The sequence below is a fragment of the Octodon degus genome, unplaced genomic scaffold, assembly GCF_000260255.1.
Source record: "Octodon degus isolate 3935 unplaced genomic scaffold, OctDeg1.0 scaffold00080, whole genome shotgun sequence".
In the NCBI taxonomy this organism is placed as follows: domain Eukaryota; kingdom Metazoa; phylum Chordata; class Mammalia; order Rodentia; family Octodontidae; genus Octodon; species Octodon degus.
This window is the reverse complement of record NW_004524656.1, coordinates 4,404,620-4,424,732: the sequence shown is the minus strand read 5'-3', so window position 1 is coordinate 4,424,732 and position 20,113 is coordinate 4,404,620. Positions and strand designations below refer to the sequence as shown.

Here is a 20,113-nt window from a genome sequence, read left to right as displayed (position 1 = left end):
ACTACTCCTCAGCATTTTAAGTGCCTAAGTAATATTCCATTTGGGCCTGTGGCCCACATGCCATGTACCTGGTCCCTTAGGATTAGACGTTGGCTCACTTTCAGCATCCCATGGGAGGGGTAGGCGGCTTTAGTGTGGCTCCATAGCAATCTGCTGACCACGTAGCTCAGGATAGAGCCCTGTGCTTAGGAGGGACAATACCGAGATAAATTAGACAAGCTCTCTGCAGTAGAGGCCCGTGCACATCAGTATTCCAGGGTTACAATATGCCTCACAGATTGGAGAAAGGGTTGGAGGATGAGAATCCTGGAAGCAGAGTGAGATGCCTTGGTAACACAGGTGGTAAAGGGGCTGATGGGACCACGGAGCAGGAAGGGGACAGGACGGGAATGGCTGAGGTGGGCAGAGTCAGTCCCCTGGCTCAGCAGCGAGTGGATGGGGCAGATGCCCCCAGGGCTTTGACCTTGGGAAGCCAAGGGGAATGGAGTAGAATGGGTAAGGGCATGGATCTGGGTACAAGTAGATCTTCATGGTGAAATCCAGTTCTACCATGTATTACTAGTGCAAGTTTGAACCAGTTACCTATGTTTTCTAAGTCTCAGTTTCTCCATAAAGTAGAGGTATAAATGAATCTCACTTATAGAAATGTAAGCTCAAAGTAGAGTGTGAGACATAGCAAATAGGGTGCAGCAGGAGTAGTAAGAAGGGCTGTGCACATGTGAGATTCAGTTCGTAGCACTTGTTCATAGGAAATCATTTTCATCCTCACCACATCCCTGTGAGAGAGGTGCTGTTACAGACTTGGTTTTGTAGGTGACTAAACAGGCCCAGGGAGGTTCAGTAGCTGCTTCACATTCTCACGATTAGCAAGGAAGAGTGCTGAGGTGCAAACCGAGGCAGCTCAGGATCGGAGCCCTCCTCCAGTGACTGCACTGCTGCAGCCGTGGTGACGCTGCACATGCCCGTGGCCACACCTGGCAGGCTTTGCTTTGTAACCCAACACACAGGTCAATGTGCAGGGTCACCTGGGCAGATGTGAGATAAAGGGGCGCTCACCTAGGAGGGGAGGAGGACTAGGGAAAACCTGAATCTAGCAGGCAGGAGAAGGAAGAAGAATCAGGAAAGAAAAGCATAAGAGAATTAGATGAGGGTCAGGACTAAGTGGTGCTGTGGAATTTAAAGAACAATGCAGTCAGCAACATCAAATGCTGGAGGAGCTGGAGGAGGACCAGTAGTGGGTCATGGTGACCTTGGACAGCACAGCTTCAGCGGAGGGGGGTGTTCTAGGAGACTGCGAGTGTAGATGAGTGAAGGAGGGCTGCGGGGAGCTGTGTCTACAAGACAATCTGTGAGAGGCTGGGCTGAGGGGTGGGGGTCAGGAGGCTTGATGTGGGGTGCTGCTGCAGGGACAGGATGGGGTACAGAATTAAAAGAGTTAAGCAGTGAAACTTGCTGTTGTCATGGGGTCACTCTGGTGGAAACAGCTTGCACTTTGCAGACCATTTCTGGACATGATGTGTGGCATCCTGACCTCTGCCCTGGGGATGGCTCTGACCCTTAGCGCTCATGAGACCCCCCCTGCGATGCCCTTTGCCCACATTCTCTCAGTCAGCTGAGATTTAGGGTGTGGGGAAGTCCTGGCTGAGCCACAAGCTAAGAGAAGACCTCACAAATCTGCAGTTCATACGATATGTTGCAGTTCTGGGATTTGAACTCTGGCAACTATCGTGCCACCTGTGTCCTGCTCAGGAGATCCCTTGCTGTGCAGGCCTGTGGTTAGGACCGCCACTAGAGAAAGTGCCGGGCTGCAGGCGTGACTTTGCAGTGGCCTCCCAATGCAGGCATTGCCGACACGCAGTTTCCTGGCCTGAGAAATGGTTGTGCCTGACCCCTACAGTGAATACAGGGAAAGCGGATGGATCACACTTTGGGTTTTGCAGCCACAGACTTCACGGTGTGCAGTGGGAACTTTGTGTGTTCTGAGCCGTGGTGCCCTGGGGCTAGGTCCACATGTATGTGCAGAGAATGAGCTCCTGCCCTCTCTGCTCGTGTCTCCCCCTTTCCTTCCCATCTTTCCTTTCCAGCCTCTGGCATTTAAAAATCTTAGATTCTTTCCTTCTTTTCTGACCACATGTCCCGTTCCTTCATGCATTCATTCAATAAATGTGGACTGGGCACCTACTGCCTGGAAAACACTGTACCCCAAAGAAATAAGAAGTGGCAGCGTGGAGGAAACTGTGGCTCTTGTCTTTACTGGAAAGGATTTGAAGCATAGTAAAACTAAGCAACACACAGACACAGTTACAAGTACAAACTGAGGACCTTGACAGCCCCAGGCAGGACGAGTTCTACCTTAGAATGCAGGAGGTCTGAGAAGGAGCAGGTCAGGTGACCCTTGATGGGTGAGTGTCCAGAGTAGGGGGAGGGCAGCTTCCCAGCTGAGGAAGAGCAAGGCCTTGGGCCTGTGGGTGGCCAGGACAGTCCTCTCCAGCTCTAAGTAAGGCAGACAAGGGCTTTTCATTCTTTATCTTCTGCCTCCTTTCTCTCTTCTCCCTCTCTCCTATTCCTTTTGACTTTAACCAAGCCTGCCTTCCTCCTCTTAGTCTGCAGCACACTCACCACCTCTGTCCCAGCCTGCCAGCCTGTCTCACTCCCAGTTAGCCTTATGCTTGGAGGTGGTAGACCATTGAAGGCTGGGCCACTGTTATGGGAGCTGGCACTCACCACCCCTGCAGCAAGCAGGAAGCTGCAGGCTCCCTCCATGAGCCTCTGTCCTCAGTGACAACCCAGATGCCTTACACACGCTATTGGCTGTGGCCGTATGTTGTCATAACCTGGGTTGTTTCCTCATTTAGTACTGTCCATAAACTCCAATAAAACTGTCCCAAAGCCCAGTACTCCAGGGAGAGAAGGGCAGACACTGAGTTTAGAGGGGTTGGAAGGGGTAAGGGTGGAGAGAAAGCGAGGAGCAGCGGGTGAAAAAGAAGTCACAGCGCCAGGGCCCAGGCAGGGCTGCTGGCCCAAGCCCCCACTTTACGCATTCCCTGTTTCTTTTTCTGCCCTGGCTGCAGTGTGTCAGATCCTCCCCAAGGGAGTAGTTGCTGTCCTGGGACCGTCGTCCAGCCCTGCCTCCACTTCCATCATCAGCAACATCTGTGGGGAGAAGGAGGTGAGTACTGAACCAGGTTGGAAGAACAGCCTCAGGCCGAGCACAAGTATAGCGTGGGCTCTTAAGGGCTGCAGGGGTCTGATGAGAAGTGGCCCTTGGCTGGGTCCTTGCTTTGTTTCAAGCCACATGGGTGGAGGGGCCTCCGGAGATGTTGACAGCTTAGTTATCTGAGCCCATGAGTCTTAGGGTTCACAGAGGTGCCTCCAGTGGCCTCGTGGTGGTGGCAGGGAGGGAGGTGAGGGGGCCAAGAGGGCAGAGGGCAGAGCCTCAGGTTTCAGCCCATGTAGGCAGCTCAGTGACAGCCTGCTCATGCAGGAGGAAGGTGTTGGTATGTGTCACGTACAGATAAAGTTTGAAGGTCTGTTTTATAATTTTGCAGGATTTTATTTTGCTTTTTTCCAATTTTAGCACATACTCCTCCAGGCTATTAGGAGGCTATTCCACAGGTGTGACCTCTGACTAGAGTCTCCCTAATCCCAAAATGTGGAGGCCATGTCTTCTAGTTCAATTTGGTGAAAAAAATACAGGGGCAAGTTTCAGAACCATAGCCCCTGTCCTCTCTCCCTGCCTTCTGCCTTGGAGAAGTTGGAACTTTCTAGTCCTTCCTGGAGTCCATCAGGCCTTCTGTTGCTGTGTCCCAGGGAAGCCATGGACCAGTGGTCCCTGTGCACATCTGTGCTCCAGGAGCATTTTAGTCAGGTCTGTACGTGGCGGGTGCAGCTTGGTGGTTAAGAAACATAAAGTTCAGAGCTGAGGAGAGGCCAGGGAAGAGCGTGGGGAAGTAGCACCAACCTGCATTCCCCTTAGAGGACTAACGGTTCAGAAGCTCTAGTTTTTGGAGGGTCTGACTCCTGAAAATAGAAGAGAGACTGCTGCCGGACAGGCCAGCGCATCCTCAGCAAGCTGCCGGCAGAGGCAGGGAGCTGCAGGCTGGCTTCTGCCCAGCCCATGTCCTCCAGGAAGCCACCCCTCATGCCCCACACCTCTCTGTAATCAGCAGCCTTGGTGAGCCCGTGTGGCTTCAAGCAGAGGATTTATCATCCCTGCTTTCATGAGCCTCCTCTCAGCTTTGGTATGTGCATACTCTAGTGCCTTGCAGCCCTGACTGGAGGTTGGTCCTGCTCCACTCCACAGGCAGAGGCCCCAGAGCCTTCTGGCCATTACTGAGGACAACACCTGAGCTTTGCAGGCTCCTAGGCGGTTCTGTCCCACCGCAGTCCCTTCCAGCACCTCCCAGGCTGAGGCCCAGGGCCTGAGCCTTGGTGTCGAACCTAAGTCTCCTTTGCCAGGCCCGAGGGCCGCCTCGCGTCTACGCATGCCATTGTTGCCACAGTGGCTCTGATCTTCGCCAAATGAAGTCGCCAAGAGTTTGGGTCCCTTCTCGTCTCCTCTGTCTCTCCCCCCACACTGCATTCTCCTGTTGATCCCTTCTTGTCTTCCCTGTCAAACTCGCTCTAAAATGGCCTGCTCTTGGGATTGACTAGCTATTTCACTGCAGCCAGCTCTCTTGGCCTTGCCTGTTGGACATTTCAGGCCACAGACTGAGCCCTCGATTTGCAGTGTCACCCTGTTCAGCTAAGCTTGCCCCTGCACCCTAGACCAACCAGCCAGCCCACCCAGGGAGCAGGCAAACGGTGGCCCTTTCCTTGTCTGGTCATGTTCCTTCCAGAGCAACTCTTCCTCTCATTCAGATTATGCATTTCTGTTAATATTTTATGAGGCTGAACTGCCTTACACTGATCCCCAGCTTCAGGGAAAAGCAAGGGAGTTCTCACCAAGGAGTCTGTCCTTTGAATGCTCGTAACGTCTCTCTGCAGCCCTTGTGGCTGGCTGCTTTCTGCCTTGCTGCTCCCCTACACACCTCCATAATGACATCCCAGGACACATTTAAAATTGTAAATCGATGATGGATTAATCTTTGTCAAAAAGAGAGAATTGGCAGAAGGGGACAACCTGTCCCCGCCTGGGCTGGCAAAACAGCTGACATATTCCCCAGCAGCTTTCCCAGTGGCCCAGTGCTGAGACCACCCCCTACTGGCATCCTTTCTCAGAGAGCCCTGCCACCCTCCCCTGCACATGCGGCTCCCAGCACTTTATAGGAATTCCTGTTTGGAGTGAGTTGGGAGGAAAGAAGGAAAGACATCACCAAGCACTTAGAGCATGCTGGGTCCTGGGTTAGAGCATCCTTCACACACAGGATCTCGTCTTACCTGCCCACAGCTCTAAGACCGCCCCCCAGTGGTTGTTTTCACCTTAAAGCACTATATGCAGACAGGCTAAGTGATTTGCCCTGGAGGTAAATCCTGAAGCTGTACACTACAAAAGGTACATACCCTTCACTTTCCTAAAGGGCACCCCCTCCAACTCCTGGCTGGCTCTCAGGAATCTCCAAGGGCTCCCACCTTTGAGGGTGCTGGGGGGCAGGGTCTCTGGGCTTAGCTGCTCTTGGAACCCACAAAGAGGGAAGCCGTGGCCAGAGGTGCTCAGATGGCTCAATCCGCTCGTACCTGTCCTGCCCAGCCTTGCCATCCATCTTGCCATTTTGTGACCTCTTTTCCTTTCAACGGCATTTGTTCATCATTTTGGATTGATTATACGGGATGCAGGATACAAGCAAAAAGAAACACCCCTGATGACATGTGCCCGGTCAGCTTCGCTGTTCAGAGCCATCATTCCAACAACGTGCCAAGTTCTCTTCAGTTCTGCACTGGGTAGTCTGTGCTGGAAAAAGTACAGCTCTCTCCATGGCTCAAGGGTTAATCTTCCTTGAATTCAGTAATTTTCTTCCTGGGTTTTGCTAAATCTTTATTCTCGTCCTACCTTGATTTTAAAAGAGCTTTGGTCTCTGACTGGCTTCACCCCAAAATTTAAAAGGATAAATAACTAGAATCCTACGGAAACTATCACAGCAGCTTCCCAGGCTCCTGGCAGCATAAGATGTAGGCCACGCCAGACAAAGAAAACTTCTGCAATCATTTCTGAATAGTCTGTTCTAGAAGCCAAGTAACTCGCCACCAGGAGGCTCTTCTTGCCATCTACCTTCAATCTTACTTGGCTTCACATCAGTAAAAAAAAAAAAAAAAAAAAATCACGCTCAGCCGCGGCTTTGTCCTGGCCGAATACCTGGCTGGCGTTCTGAGAGCAGCGGAGTAAAATCAAGGCGGATGGCAGCTTATTACATTTTAACTTTCCCATTACCTACCAAATAGCCTAAGCCACCAATAAAGCAGCCCTGGCAGCCTGTTAATATCTCTTCCTCAGAGAAGAGAGGCGGAAGGCAGGGCAGCGCCGCTTGGAGACATCAGTAAATAGAGGCCGAGGGAGGCTGACACTGCCACAATGCAGCTGGACCAGGTGTTTGTTTACCTGGCGCCATCAGCCGTGCTCTCGGTGGCTTCTCCGGTGGCATTGCTTCCCTCCCCCCAGGAACGTCTGTGACAGTTCCCCGCAGCACACATCCAGCCCAGTCCTGGCGTTCACCCAGGAGCGTTGCCGGGAGCTGGTTCACGCACCTGTTGCCTGTGCTGGGCTGAGGGCTCCTCTTTTGGTCCCCAAGGTAGTGTTTTTCTCTCCCTGCCATCTCTACTCTGATTTATGAACTACAAATAAAACAGTCTGGGGAGGATGCCTTCAAGGGCCATTTGTCTCCCTGCCAAGCACAAGCCACTTCCTCTGAGAATAAACACCTATTCTTTGGCCTTTTCCGGGCCACAAGCCTGGCGCTGAGAATCCACATTATGGTCACTCGGGTCTCTGGGCCAATGCTGTCCCGTCCTGGCTCCGGTAGCAGACACCACCATGTCTTCCTTCTGCAGACCAGGTGCTCAGGGCCCTGTAGCCCCATGGCCTGGCTCCCCTGCTGCGCTCCTTTCTCACTCTTTTGGATCTTTCTTGCTGCCCCTTTCTGTTCCTTCTGCCAGGTCCCTCATTTCAAAGTGGCCCCGGAGGAGTTTGTCAAGTTCCAGTTCCAGAGGTTCACCACCCTGAACCTGCACCCCAGCAACACGGACATCAGCGTGGCTGTGGCTGGGATCCTGAACTTCTTCAACTGCACCACCGCCTGCCTCATCTGTGCCAAAGCAGAATGTGAGTCTCCCCAGGCCATGCCACCCCACCCAGGGGTGGTGCCCTGTGCCCCTGACCGGAGGGGGGCACACCAGGAAGGTAGGCCTCCCTCAGACCACAGAGCTGGAAGCCAGCAGGTTCAGGTATTCCCATGTGTCCTTGTGTGTGTGTGTGTGTGCGCGTGTGCGTGTGCGTGTGTGTGTGTGTGTGTGTGTGTGTGTGTGTGTAAGACTGAAAGACAGAAGATGCAGGGCTCAGGAGCACCCTTTACGAGGATACCCTGGGTGCAAGCAGAGCAGAGAGGAACTAGGTTACGGGAAACTGGCTGACTGCCAAAACATTTTGCATCTGCAAACTCAATTCCCATGTTTGCAGCCTCATCGAGAGAGAGAGAGAGAGAGAGAGAGAGAGAGAGAGAGAGAGAGAGAAATTGAATGCATTTGTACTTGATAGGTTGGAGAGCTTCTTCCCCTGGAGAGCAGGGTTTGCTGATGGAACAAGGTGCAAGGTCAACTCTTGATAAAGCACTTTTTTCAAATACATGGTTTAGAAATGCGTTTTCTCTGACTCTCAATTTGTGACATGAATTTAGTGTTTATGAGATTTAGCTAATTTCAGCCAGCACCTCCCAGCAAACCCGTGCATCTGTGTGCTCCCTGTGCTGCGCAGCCACACACAGTCGGCAGGTACTGGCTGCTGCCTGCCCCCCACCCCGCCACAGGACCAGAACCTGAACCCTCTGTGCATGCGTGAGTCTTCACCCACAGGTCTTCGTAGGCTGCGCTGGCAGTGTCTTCCATCTGGACTTCACTCTGCGGCTTCCTCAGAACCATCTGCGTTTTTATGTACAGAGATCCCAAAGCATGGAAGGCAAAAGCTCTTCTCCCTGTCGTGGGTCAGAGCCATCCACACTACGAGACCCTTGTATTGGCTTGTTCACTTGCAATCTTTCGTTTCTTCAACACAATTTTGTTGAGCATTTACCCTGTGCTACCCACATAGCAAAGTAGCAGAATCTTCATTTTATATGATACATATATACTATATATTAATTATTGTCACCACTCAGTGTTTTTGGAGATACTGGATTTCCCTGAGTCATAGTTGAGGAAGCTGAGACTCAGAGGTGAAGTGACATACCTGGGGTCACACAGTTTAAGCGGCAGGGTGCAAATCCAATACAGACCCTCTCACTCCGAGTGCAGCACTGGTTCCAGAGCCCTGTAGTGGCGGCAGAGATGTTTTGCTGTCAACGTGAGACAGTGCTGAGCAGTCTATGCCAGGTGTCAAATGGGTGTGTCAGCTACGAGAGAGAGAGAGAGAGAGAGAGAGAGAGAGAGAGAGAGAGAGAGGCGCCTGTGTCCTGGGGGGCAGGGAAGGCTTTGGGGCCACGACAGGGCTGCAGGGGTGTTTGAAGAATGAGAAAGATTCAGGTAGAGAAGAGAGAGTGTGTGAGGCAAGCAGGAAGCCTTGCACCAGGAAGGATATGACTGAGGCCTAAATGGAAAGAGGCAGGAGAAAGGAGCAGAGAACCTAGAGTGGCAGGTGAGGCAGCGTGGGCTTCAGCCTGTGTCACCAGAGGGAGCCTGAAGGTCTTTCCTCTGAGTAAAGTCCCCAGTGGAAAGGCCAATCTAATCATGGATACGCCACTGGAGGAAAGTCTTGGGATCCACTAAGAAGGGCTGGCAGACTAGAACTAGATTGAAGGATCTGGGGACTCAGAGGGCTTTGAGAAAGGAAGTTGGCTTCTACCTTTTGTCAATAGCTAGGTCCTAAGAGGGGCCAGAAAGTTGGATATGTGTAAAAACATGCCAACCGCTCACTTAAGTCAATCAGTTGGCATTTATTGGGCATTTCTTTTTTAAATTTTTTTATTTATTAATTTTATTGAGAAACAAATAGCAATGAGACAGTTTCAAAAGCAATGAATAGGACAGTTTCAACAGTTAGTACATTGTGTATTGTTGTCTTTGTAGTGGTTATTCATAGTACAAGATGCAGACATGATATCCTGTCCAGACACTATTAGTACAAATCTTTCTTCTCAATGAATTAAGAGAAAGTAGCTGAATATCTATCCTAACTATTTTGTATATGCAGATACAAAATGGTCCTTCATTTATATCCCCTTTTTTGTTTAATTTTGTCAGAGATGGATATTCCATTGCCATTTTAAATATTGTAGGTGTGTGAATTCAGCAAAATATTCCAATACAGTCCAGTAGTCCATAATAGTAGTGGGTTATCTGTAGGACTGACAATGTCAGAAGTTGTTGACTTGAGCCTTTTACAGCTCAGCATATTAATATGGCTTTACTTTCTATACTTTGTTTTTATACTTTTCTGCTGGATGGTTAAGACTAAGATAAAGCAAGACCTATATAACAAGAAATGTAACTTTTGTGTCTGACAAGGTCAATCAAATCTCCTCAGGATTTACCCTGAAACCCTGTACCAGAGTCTGTAGATCCTTTGTCAGTGTCAGCCATGTGGATGAGTCATGGCCATTGCTTAACCAATTTTCTGTCTGTGAAAGCCTGAGAGAATGTTTTTTTCCATGTGTCTCTCCTTTGGCGCACTCTATATCATCGATCACTTTCCTCTGTGGCCCCATAATCTCCTTGATCAGAAAATTTGGGACATCACTGAGTTACAGGATGTTATAGTACAGGTTCTCTTATGCCCTGAGTTCTTACGGACCTTGAAAAGCTAAGGCCAAAATATTGTCTATCCTTGCAGCCCTTCTTTTTCTCTAATTTTTGGTCTGCGAACTTAGGTGGTTAACTCTCCAGAAGAGAAGCTTAATGATATTATTACCCTATAACATAGACAGTTGAGCTTAACCTCACTATCTATCTTATGTTCTGGGTACCATGTTATGCTCTATCTGAGATAACAGAGAAGAGTAAGTCTTTCCCACACCTATAATTCAAGATACTCAGGAGGCTGAGACAGGAAGAATGTCAGTTTGAGGCCAGTCAGGGCAGTTTAGTGACCTGTGAAACCTTGTCTCAAACTATACATTTTGAAAAAGAGCTGGATGTAACTCAGTAGCAGAGCACTTGCCTGGCATGTGGGAGGGCCCTGACTCTCAGTAGGAAAGGAAGGAGGAAGGGGGAGGAATGGAGGGAGAGAGGAAGGAAGAAAGAAAAGGAGGGAGAGAGGGAGAAAAGGAGCAGCAGGACCCTAGAGAATAAGCAAGGCCTATGCGCAGAGCAGTTAAGACAGTAAAATGATCTGATCTTACAGGGACTGTGGTGCATAGGAGTGTGCAGCAGGAGTTGTAGGCAGTCCTTCGGTGGAAGCTCAGCAAGCAGTCTAACCCCTTTTACAAATGAGGAAACTGGGGCCAAGAGAATAGTGTGACATGCCTAGGCCCCCATATCTGGTGTGGTAGAGCCAGAACTTGCGCCCAGGTTACTTAGCTCCCAACCCAATCAACTGCCACCATTGCATAAGGATTTCTCAAACTGGGTTCCTCTAGATTTATATTAACCAGTGCAGCAGCCCCAAGCCACTTATGATTATTTAAATTTAAATATGAATTCATTAAGATGAAATAAAGTAATAAATTCAAAATTAAATTCATCAGTCTCACTAGTCACATTTCAAGTGCTCAGAAATCAGTGGGGGGGTGCTGCGAGATATTTCAGCAGACTAAAGCACCTGCTTAGGCAAGCTTAGGCAAGCTCAGGGACCCAAACTAAAGTACCTGCTTAGGCAAGCTTAGGCAAGCACAGGGACCGTGGTTCAATCCCCGGCACCACATGCTGCACCAGCCACAACCCCAGGGCAGGCTGAGCTGGCCAGGGTCCAGGCATAGTAACACATGCCTGTAATCCCAGCACTAAGGAGGCTGAAAGCAGAAGGATCACTATGAGTCTAAGTTGCATAGTGAGACCATGTAACAACCAAATACATTTAAAAAAAAAAAGTGTCAGTGTGACTGGTGGCCATCATAGGAACCAAATTGTTACATAGTATCCCCATCACTGCAGAAAGCTCTATTGCCCTACACTGCTTGGATGATCATGATGTGTGGTTTATTTTTTTATTTTTTATTTTTTTTGGCAGAACTGGGGATTGAACTCAGGCCCTTGCATTTGCCAGGCAAGTGCTTATTCTACTGAGCCATCTCCCTGCCCCTGATGTGTGGTTTTTGGACAGAGTTTCCTATGCAAAAACAAACAAACAAAAAAGAGGCTTGGATAACCCTGCATTCTCCCCCCCCCCTTTTAGAGAGACAATAGACAATAACCTGGGCTCTTTGAGATGTCCTGTGGCCAAAATAACTATTTACTCTATCATCTTCCTAATAGGTTTGACCATGAGCCCCAAAAGGATGCTGAGAAAAGTCTGTAGGACGCTAGAGTTCTATGGAACACAGTTAGGAAATGCTGCGTTCTTCCCCAAATGTGGCATCTGATGCCCGTGAATGGTAGAACAGGATCCAGGGTCCCCCCAAAACTGATTGCCACCAGTCCACTCAGACAGACCTGTCTCCTGCCATGTACTATGTGTGCAGCAGAGATGTTAACGGGGTGGAAAGTAATGAGTGCGGGGTACATGGCTGAGCTGTTTCCTATGCTGTAGCCCTGACAGTTTGTTAAATATCTGACATGCACTGAAGACTCTGTTAGATACTGCTCCTTTCCAGCCCAGGACTGCTGCTACTAGAACTGGCACCTTCCCTGATGTTCACAGCAGCTCCTTGTGGAGGCAGAACACCTTCTCTTATGTTTTCCATTTTATCTCCTCCCAAATCCTGAGAGTGCTGAGAACACAGTCTTGGAGCGGGTAAGGAGCTTCAGGCCATGTCGGTGCTGTCAGACTCTCCCCTGGATCTTCTGACTCACTAGCTGGGGCTTCTTGCTCCAGCAGCACCCCTACCCCACATCCATACACACAACCTCTGGGTAGTAGCTCAAGGGAGGGTGGGCCCTATGCAGCAAGGACAGTGCCCTTTGAAAGGCAGAGATCTCTCTAGAGCAGTGTGTCCCTGAGGTCCCCAGAACAGAGGTGCAAGCCTGCCGAGCACAGAGAAAGGCCTAGAGGAGGTGAAGATGTCCAGGCCACTGCCCAGGGCATCTCAGCAGCACACGGGGCTGCTGTCCCCACAGAGCTGTCCACTGAGGCTACTGAGGACTAGTCCCACCCAGTGGGGCCAGGAGATCAAAGGTGGGGCCCAGCAGGGAACTCAAGGGCAAAGAAGATTAAAAATCTAATCGAAGGACGAGGGAATGAGGGACAGAAAGGAAAAGTGGCTCAGCGCTCAGGAGGAGACACTCCTCCATCTCCCTTATTAATGCAGGGCTGAGAGACACTGCAAGCAGAATTAAGAACAGGAATCTAATTCTGGTTTTTTTAGCTATTGAAATTACACATAACAGAGGTGAGTCCATGGGGAATTATGCTACTTTTTCTCCTTCCAAAAAAGTAGATTTTTAATAAGCAAGTTTTGGACCAAGTAGAGAATATTGTGGCTTACATTATTTTCCTTTGATGAGAAAAAAATCAAGAGTACCTGCAAGTGTCCATTTCTAATTAGACTGGGAAGGAGGTGGGGTGAATAGCCCAGGGTAGGCCGTCCTGGTCCTCGCATGGGGCCTGTGGAACTGGCTGCTTGGAGGGCTTCCCCGGGGCTGCTGGGACTCTTGTGTCGGTTCACCCTTCCAGCCATGAATCTACTTGTTATGACCCCAGGGTGGACCCAGAGAACAGGTGTACCATGCTGTGTGCTTCCCTACCAGGTTTGTTTATGGCTCATTTTTTTTTTTTAGTATTTGCCTTGGTATTTTACTGTTTATAATCCTTTTTGTCACTCTGGGCCTTATGTGCCTGTGTCTTGTGTCACTTAATTACTACCCGTGCATCAGGGGAAAGTGAATCTGCTTCTCCCCAGCCTTAGTTGTGTCATCTGTAAAATGGGATGATGCTGGCATTCGCTCACTTTCTCTCCCCCCTCCCTCCTTCCTTCCTTCCCTCCTTCCTCCCCCTCCGTGTCCCCCAGGATGGCCAAGGGGGTTAAATAGGATGACATCTATGAGTGGACAGTGTGGTGTCCACAATAAGGAGAAGATTTGGATCCCTTTCTAATGAGGCCTACCGGGACCTGGAGCGAGACTGGCTAAACTGAGGTCTGGCCCTATCTTTGCATGGTTGCTGTGTTTACTACACATAGTCCGTGGGTTGGAGAGGAGCAGATTTGGTCAAGAGGCAGTTCCCACGCCAGGGAGGAAGTGTTTCTCCCCAAGAGAAAGAGGCAGGATGGCTCATTGTAAAAAGAACCAATATCTGGAGCCAAACTGAGTTCTACACCACGTAGGAGCCATGGGGGTGTAGAGCAGATCCCCTGTGTCCCTTATGTTGTCCTCTGTAACACAGAGGTGATTGTCCTATTGAAGCAGTTGGGTGATAATGTAACTGAGCCCCAGACGTGATTCTCATTTCACTGCTGTGAGTTCATTTGACAGTCCTGGGTGAGGCAAGAATGGAGAATGAGGTTGTCGAGTACCGTGTCAAGGCCCTACTGGAGAGTAACCGGACAGTCGTGGGCCTCTCTTGGGCTGTCCACAGGAGGCCCTGTGGGAGGCCTTTGTTCATAATGACAGGAAATTAACCCCATACCTGTGGGCTGGTGTGTTGAGGGTGGCAATCCCCCCATGACTGAACACTTAGCATGTGCTGAGCCCCATGCTCAGAGTTCTTATGTTATCTCATTAAAATGTTAAAATCTCCGGTGTTGGGTTCTATTTCTGACACTATAAAAATAGACAATGTGTGATTTAAACTCACAGCTCGTGGCTTCATGAGAACCTCTGAGGTGGACTCTAGTGATGCTCTCCTTGTGTGCTCGAAGAACAAGAGATGAAGTCCGCTTCCTAAGTCGTGGCTCCCTCTGTCCTGGCCCTCCAAGTCCCGTGCACCAGACAGAAGGGAGGAGCTGACTTTCCTGTGTTACAGGAGGGCCAAGACCTCCTCGGAGTGGGGAAGTGGGAGGCCAGGCTTTAGAGTCCAACCCTAGGTCCTCTGAGTGTCTGACCTCAGGCCTGAGTCTTTCCTGCCCGTGATGTGTCTTCACGCAGGGATGATGCTCCTGCATCCCATCCAGGGTAGCTGTGAGCACTGGTTCACCTCCACCCATGGGGCACTGTGGAAGCACTGGAGAATACGGAGGCTGCTGTCTGAGCTGGAAAAGCTCACCCTGAAATTAGGAGGCCAGGTCCCTTCTGGCCCACCCTTGCGTTGAAGAAGCGATGGCCTCAGTGGGGCTCAGTCAGCCTCCTCCCCTCAACCCAGCTGCTGCCCTGCTGACCCCCACCAGTCCCAGAGGCAAGCCAAGATGGACAAGAATGGGAAACAGGGAAATACATGGTTCCAGCACCTGAACTTCCGTGCCTGTCTCTGCCTGCAGAGGTGGCAGCTGTGGCCCTCATCCTCACCTGTCAGAGGGAGCTTATGGAGCCGATCTGACGGCCTCCATGTGTGGTGGGTGGGGGGAACAATGAGCGCTCTCCAGGCTGAGGACCAGGGCACCACAAAGGACCATAGCGTTTCATTAACCCCTCATCACCCTCCCCTCACGTGAGTTGGACACCAGCTGCCTCCCTGATTGTTTAAAGGCGCTGCCCCTGCTGGGAATTGGAGCATTTTCTAGGGCCAGGACCCTGTTTCAAAGGAATCAGGCAGTAGATAGCAATGGTGCTCTGTGGAAAGAGAAGTTTATTTTTATTTTTTCAGACAGGGGTCCTCTGCATCCCCTGTATGCCCATCTCCAGAAGCCAGCCCCCTCCTTCCTCCTGGAGCAGCCAGCCTGCTGGGCCTCTCATTGATCCAACCTACTACATCCTGAGCAAGACTAATCGGCTCCCCAGGTCCCTCTCAGCCTCAGCCTTGGCAGCAGACCTGCTGCTGAGCCTGAGTCCCATGGTGGGTCAGGGGGTGGGGGTGAGAGGTGCTGGAAGAATGGGGATTTTAACCCCTGGTGGCCACTGCCCTGGTAAATCCCTTGGTTCTGTTGAACAGAGATGAGAGTGACAGTTGGAAAAGGTCAAACTGCACTGAGATTCCTTATATTCTTACTACAGCTAAACAATGCTCTCTTCTACAAATCCCTTCCTCTGTCTTCAATTAAAAAAATATCCTCTGCTAATTCACAGAATTAGAGAATCTCTGGGCCAGAAAGACATCAGTGTTTTTCTAATTCAACTTTCCACCCACTGGTTTAATTTCCTCTACAACAATACTCAAGAGGGGCGTCAGTCTCTACTTGACTTCCTCCAGTGACGGGGACCTCACTACTACCTGTGCAGTCCACTGCATCTTTAATGGCTCTAACAGAAGGTGCTTTTCAATGTGGAGTTGAAGTCTGCTTCATTGTTCCTGGGTTTTGTTCTTGTGGCTGCCAAGGACATGTCTACCTTGGGACTGTCCTTCCCAGGGTCCTCGGGCCAGCAGCCCTTCTTTCAGCTCTACCCTAATGACTTGGTGACACCTGGCACTGCTGTTCCCCTGCTTGGTTGGGATGCAGTCTTTGTGCTCCCCCAGGGCTCTAGGACAGTGCAGTCCAGGCAAGCACTGTGCCCTCTGCACGTGCTGCAGGTGCGCAGAGATGTTCCAGACTGAAAGGAAAGGATTCAGGCAGCAGTCACACACCAGTGATACACACCCAGGTCTGCAGAAGGCTCTGGGTTTGTGATGGTTCGACTTAGTCATTCCACTTTTTCATGGTGCAAGAATGAGGCACATTCAGTAGACTACAGACCTGGAGTTTTGCGTTTCTCTCTCTTCCGGGACTGGTGACATGCAGTTCCATACTCTCTGTGATACTGAGTCACAGCCCGGACAGTCACATGCTCATAAGAGGAAATGGCCTATACCCTATGGCATGCTCTGAGGGGCAGTAGGTCAGGTGTGCTAAGTGCATCTTCAGTTTACAGTATTTTCAACCCATACGGAGTTTATTGGGACATAACCCCATTGTAAATTGAGATACATCTGTATGTTACCAGTTATTTTATATGGTTTATAACCAAAGGCTGTATTTGGGGGGTTGGATAATAAATCCTGGAAGTGTTAGAGAAGTGAGTAGTGGGTAAAGACTGGAGAAGGGAGAGAAGCTTTCAGGGAGGAGATGCAGTTGGGAGTGAATGTGAGATGGAATGTGTTGAGCCCTTCTGGTGGTAGGTGCCCTCAACACCCCTTCAGTAACCCGGCAATGCGATCGTGCTAACTTCACAGTCGTCCTCTGTGGACATGGAGGTGCTGAGTTGCCACGCTGCCTGCCTGGCAATGCTGGAGTTGCGTTCATATCCTGATATTGTGCTTTTTTGTGTTGTACAAAGAAAGAGGTTGGGAAAGGGGCTGGCTCCCAGATAGGTGGTTCTGGCCGAGCCGCATGCCTCTCCCAGACCTGGTTGCTGTTCTCTCCTGCTTTGTCCTTGCTTTGCCTATTGGACATCACAGTGCTGGATGGGATGGAAGACTACATTGTTCTCATTTAAAGGGCTTCAGAGCACCCCAAGGAGGTAGTGGGCCGGCAACTGACTAGAGCAGAGTCTCTTAGGGCATCAGATGTTGGGCTCCCTGGGCTGCTTCTGCCTATCCTTACCGTACTGTGCATAATCATGCCATCCTCCCATGGGCTTCCTTGAGTGGCCCAACTGAATTCACTGCCAGTTTGAAGAATCCCAGGGGGTTTGGCCTTTCCTAGCTAGGGTTCAGAGATTCTCCATACTACACGCCAGGACTCTTGGGGCTCACTGCAGCACCCTCCCTTCCTTACTCTTTCTAGGCGTGGTGCTGCCTCAACCGCAGCATGCCCAGGAGATGGCAGGGGCCCCAGGAGCACGACCTCTGTGGCCTCCCCTGGCATCCAGTGTCTTTGAGATCAGGCCCCCAGACCTTTGTCCAAGCAGGAGTTTGCTTTTGGCCTCATCTCTGAGGGAGGAACAGTGAATACTCTACTTACTATAAGACAAAATGAGACCACATAGTAGAAAACCAAATATGTCAGTCTTCCAGATAAAATAGGAATAGGATTTGAACTTTGCTGTGCATTCAGCAGTGTATCTAAGTTCTCCAAGCTCCTGAGGGCAGGGACTGAACCTGGTCCATATACTCTGTCCACTGCTTGGCCTTGGGCTGAGCAGACACTTCAGAAGGCTGTCTCTGTAGGCCTGCCGTTGAGCCCCTAGGGGGATAAGTAAACACAGGACTGATGACGTGGAGACAGCCTGAACCAATTCCCAGCATGTTTCCCATGGCCTCTTGAGGATCTCACCCTCACATACCCACTTCACAGATGAAAAATGGAGCCTCAGAGTGGTTAGACAGGCTCACAAGATCGTGTAGTCTGTGCAGGCTGGCTCACTCTGAGCTTGAATCCAGATCTTCTGGGTCAGGGTTGAGAAGAAGTCCCTGAGGTGTCAGGGCCACTGGAGATGGAGTCCTGTGGGGAGGGCCTTAGGGGCAAAGACAGAGGTGAGCATTGCAAGTGTCTGCAGAAGTACTGATGAGGACAGAGGAAAGGTCAGCTCCGTGTCCTAGCTTGCACAGCTGGGTCTTTCTGCAGCCTCTGTGAAGAACAGGCCCACCTGGGGCTCCTTTCCTCCCTGCCACAACTGCCAGCTCCCTGAAAGCTTTCTCAAGACAGTGCAGAAGGTCAGGGTTCCTTCCTGTCTCACCATGACAGGCCCTTGCTCTTCAGTGCCGGGTCCTTCTTCTTTTCAAAACAAAACACAAGAGCAGCCAAGCCCTCTGCACATGGCCTTTCCTTACCTAGGTCCCCAGACACATGCCACTGGGTCTCTCCAGTCACTAAGCCTGTTGCCCCTACTCAGGTGGCCCCTGGAGACAACATCCTGGAAAGAGTTGAGCTGAGATCAGAAAATGTGAATTTTGGTCCCAGCTGTGTCCTTGTGTCTGGGTAGCTGGGCAAGTCGAGTCATCTCTGTATTCTGAGAAGGCAGGTGAATGGATTTCAGTACCCATCTTGGTCATCTTTTGGTCTTTGAGAATCAGAAGCATGCAGAGATCATCTTTGGGGTTCTGTTCAAGACATCTTTGAACTGGGGCTCTTCCTGCCCAGTACATAGGTAGGCAGCCTGGGACCTCTGGATGGGTGGAAACCAACCTTTGCCCTACCATCCTCAGGAGGTTCGGTGAGTGGCTTACCACCCGGGCTCCCATGCTCCTCCTAGTTCTGAGGCCTTTGCAGGATTTGTGAAGATTGACATGAGATGAGCTGTATAGAACTCTTAGCCCATTCGCCGGGACAGAACAAGCGTTTGGTAAATGTTACTGATGTGACTACTGCTCTGGGAGGAAATGCCTAGCAGTGTCCTTTCCTCAGAGTTGAGGCCATTGCCTTCCGGAAGGTGACCCTTCAGATACATGCTCCAGCACATGCGCACACACACATGCATACAACCTCCCCAGCTTGCCCTGCTACAACCAAGGTCGCGTGAAGACCCTCATGTCTGATGGCATCTCCTCCCACCTCAGCTTCCAGGCAGCAAGTAACTGGGGGTAGAGGAGGGGACAGAGAGGGTGCTTAGCATTCTGCAGGGTCTCCTGTTTTCACTCATTTCTGGTCCGAGTCCTCTCTGCTGGAATGTAGCTGAAAGCTTGTTCTCATAATCTTAACAATACTTCATCTTAATGCAGCCATGAGGCTCTCAGGAGTTCAGAGGTTTACTGGGCCTCTGTTCTGAGCTTTGGGATCTTGAGCGCCCTCCTCCCTCACCTCTCAGATGAAGACAGAGACTTTCCTAGAGCCGATGGGACATTCCATGGATGCCTAGTCATTGGTATGCTGCCTCACTGAAAGTTCACTCCTCCCTGAGAGCTGTTGCTGTTGGAGTCCCTAGTTAGATGGGGACGCTAAGACCACCTGCAAAGGTCAGGGAAACAGGGGAAGAAACCTGGACCTGGTGGTCAGTGAGCCCAGTTCTTTGCCTCTGGGTATGCTGTGGCAACAGTCTCACCTCAGCAGGGGGCCTCAAGCTCTTCTTTAAAAGGGAACTCCCTAGGGAACCAGGGGGGTAAGGATAGGGCCTCTTGAGCCTTCTTTTCAGTGTACTGGGATAACTGAAATCCCAGGGCACAGGAAACCTGTTCAGATTATGTCTTGGCTCCTCAGCACCGCCTCAGACCCCAGGACCAGCCCGGTGGCTGTGCATCCTGTTTGGTCCCACCTCCTGTCCAGGCAGTACTGACCTCAGACACGCCCTCCTCTCGCCCTCTCCAGGCCTTTTAAACCTAGAGAAGCTGCTCCGGCAATTCCTGATCTCCAAGGACACACTCTCTGTCAGGATGCTGGATGATACCCGGGACCCAACCCCCCTCCTCAAGGAGATCCGGGACGACAAGACAGCCACCATCATCATCCATGCCAACGCCTCCATGTCCCACACTATTCTCCTGAAGGTAGGGGCCAGGTGCGGCCTGGGAAGGGGAGGGGTGTGGTGGGCGTGGAGCATCTTCTCCCCTCCCTCCTTGCCTCAGGCATCTCTGAGCCAGTCTGTCCTCAACCCTGAGCAAGATTTCAATGCTGACTAACCTCCCCCTGTGTTCCTAGTGGTGTTTGCTTGCTTGATGCCATTCAAGTAGCTGCTTATATTTCTTTTTTTAAAATTTTTTAATTTTTAATTTTTTTATTTTTTTCATAATGTCATTGATAAACAGATAACAATGAGACAGTTTCAAATCAAATCGGTAGGACAGTTTCAATAACCAACACACTGCATATATTCTTCTTAGTTGGATAAGAAGAATTGCTGTACAAGATGCGGACCTGAGATCCTATTTACAAACACCATTAGAACAAATCATTCTATTCATTAAGAGAATGTAACTATATATCTATCCCAACCACTT

General features: G+C 50.4%; 1 protein-coding gene across 1 annotated transcript in view; it reads left to right on the top strand.

Annotated features, from left to right (window-relative positions):
- Grik4 (glutamate ionotropic receptor kainate type subunit 4) overlaps positions 1–20,113 on the top strand; it is a 362,522-nt gene that overhangs the window by 165,412 nt on the left and 176,997 nt on the right. Inside the window, exons 4-6 of the mRNA XM_004636401.2 lie at positions 3,072–3,169; positions 7,090–7,255; positions 19,485–19,663. Coding sequence (XP_004636458.1) covers positions 3,072–3,169; positions 7,090–7,255; positions 19,485–19,663 — 443 coding nt within the window. The remainder of the gene's footprint in view (positions 1–3,071; positions 3,170–7,089; positions 7,256–19,484; positions 19,664–20,113) is intronic.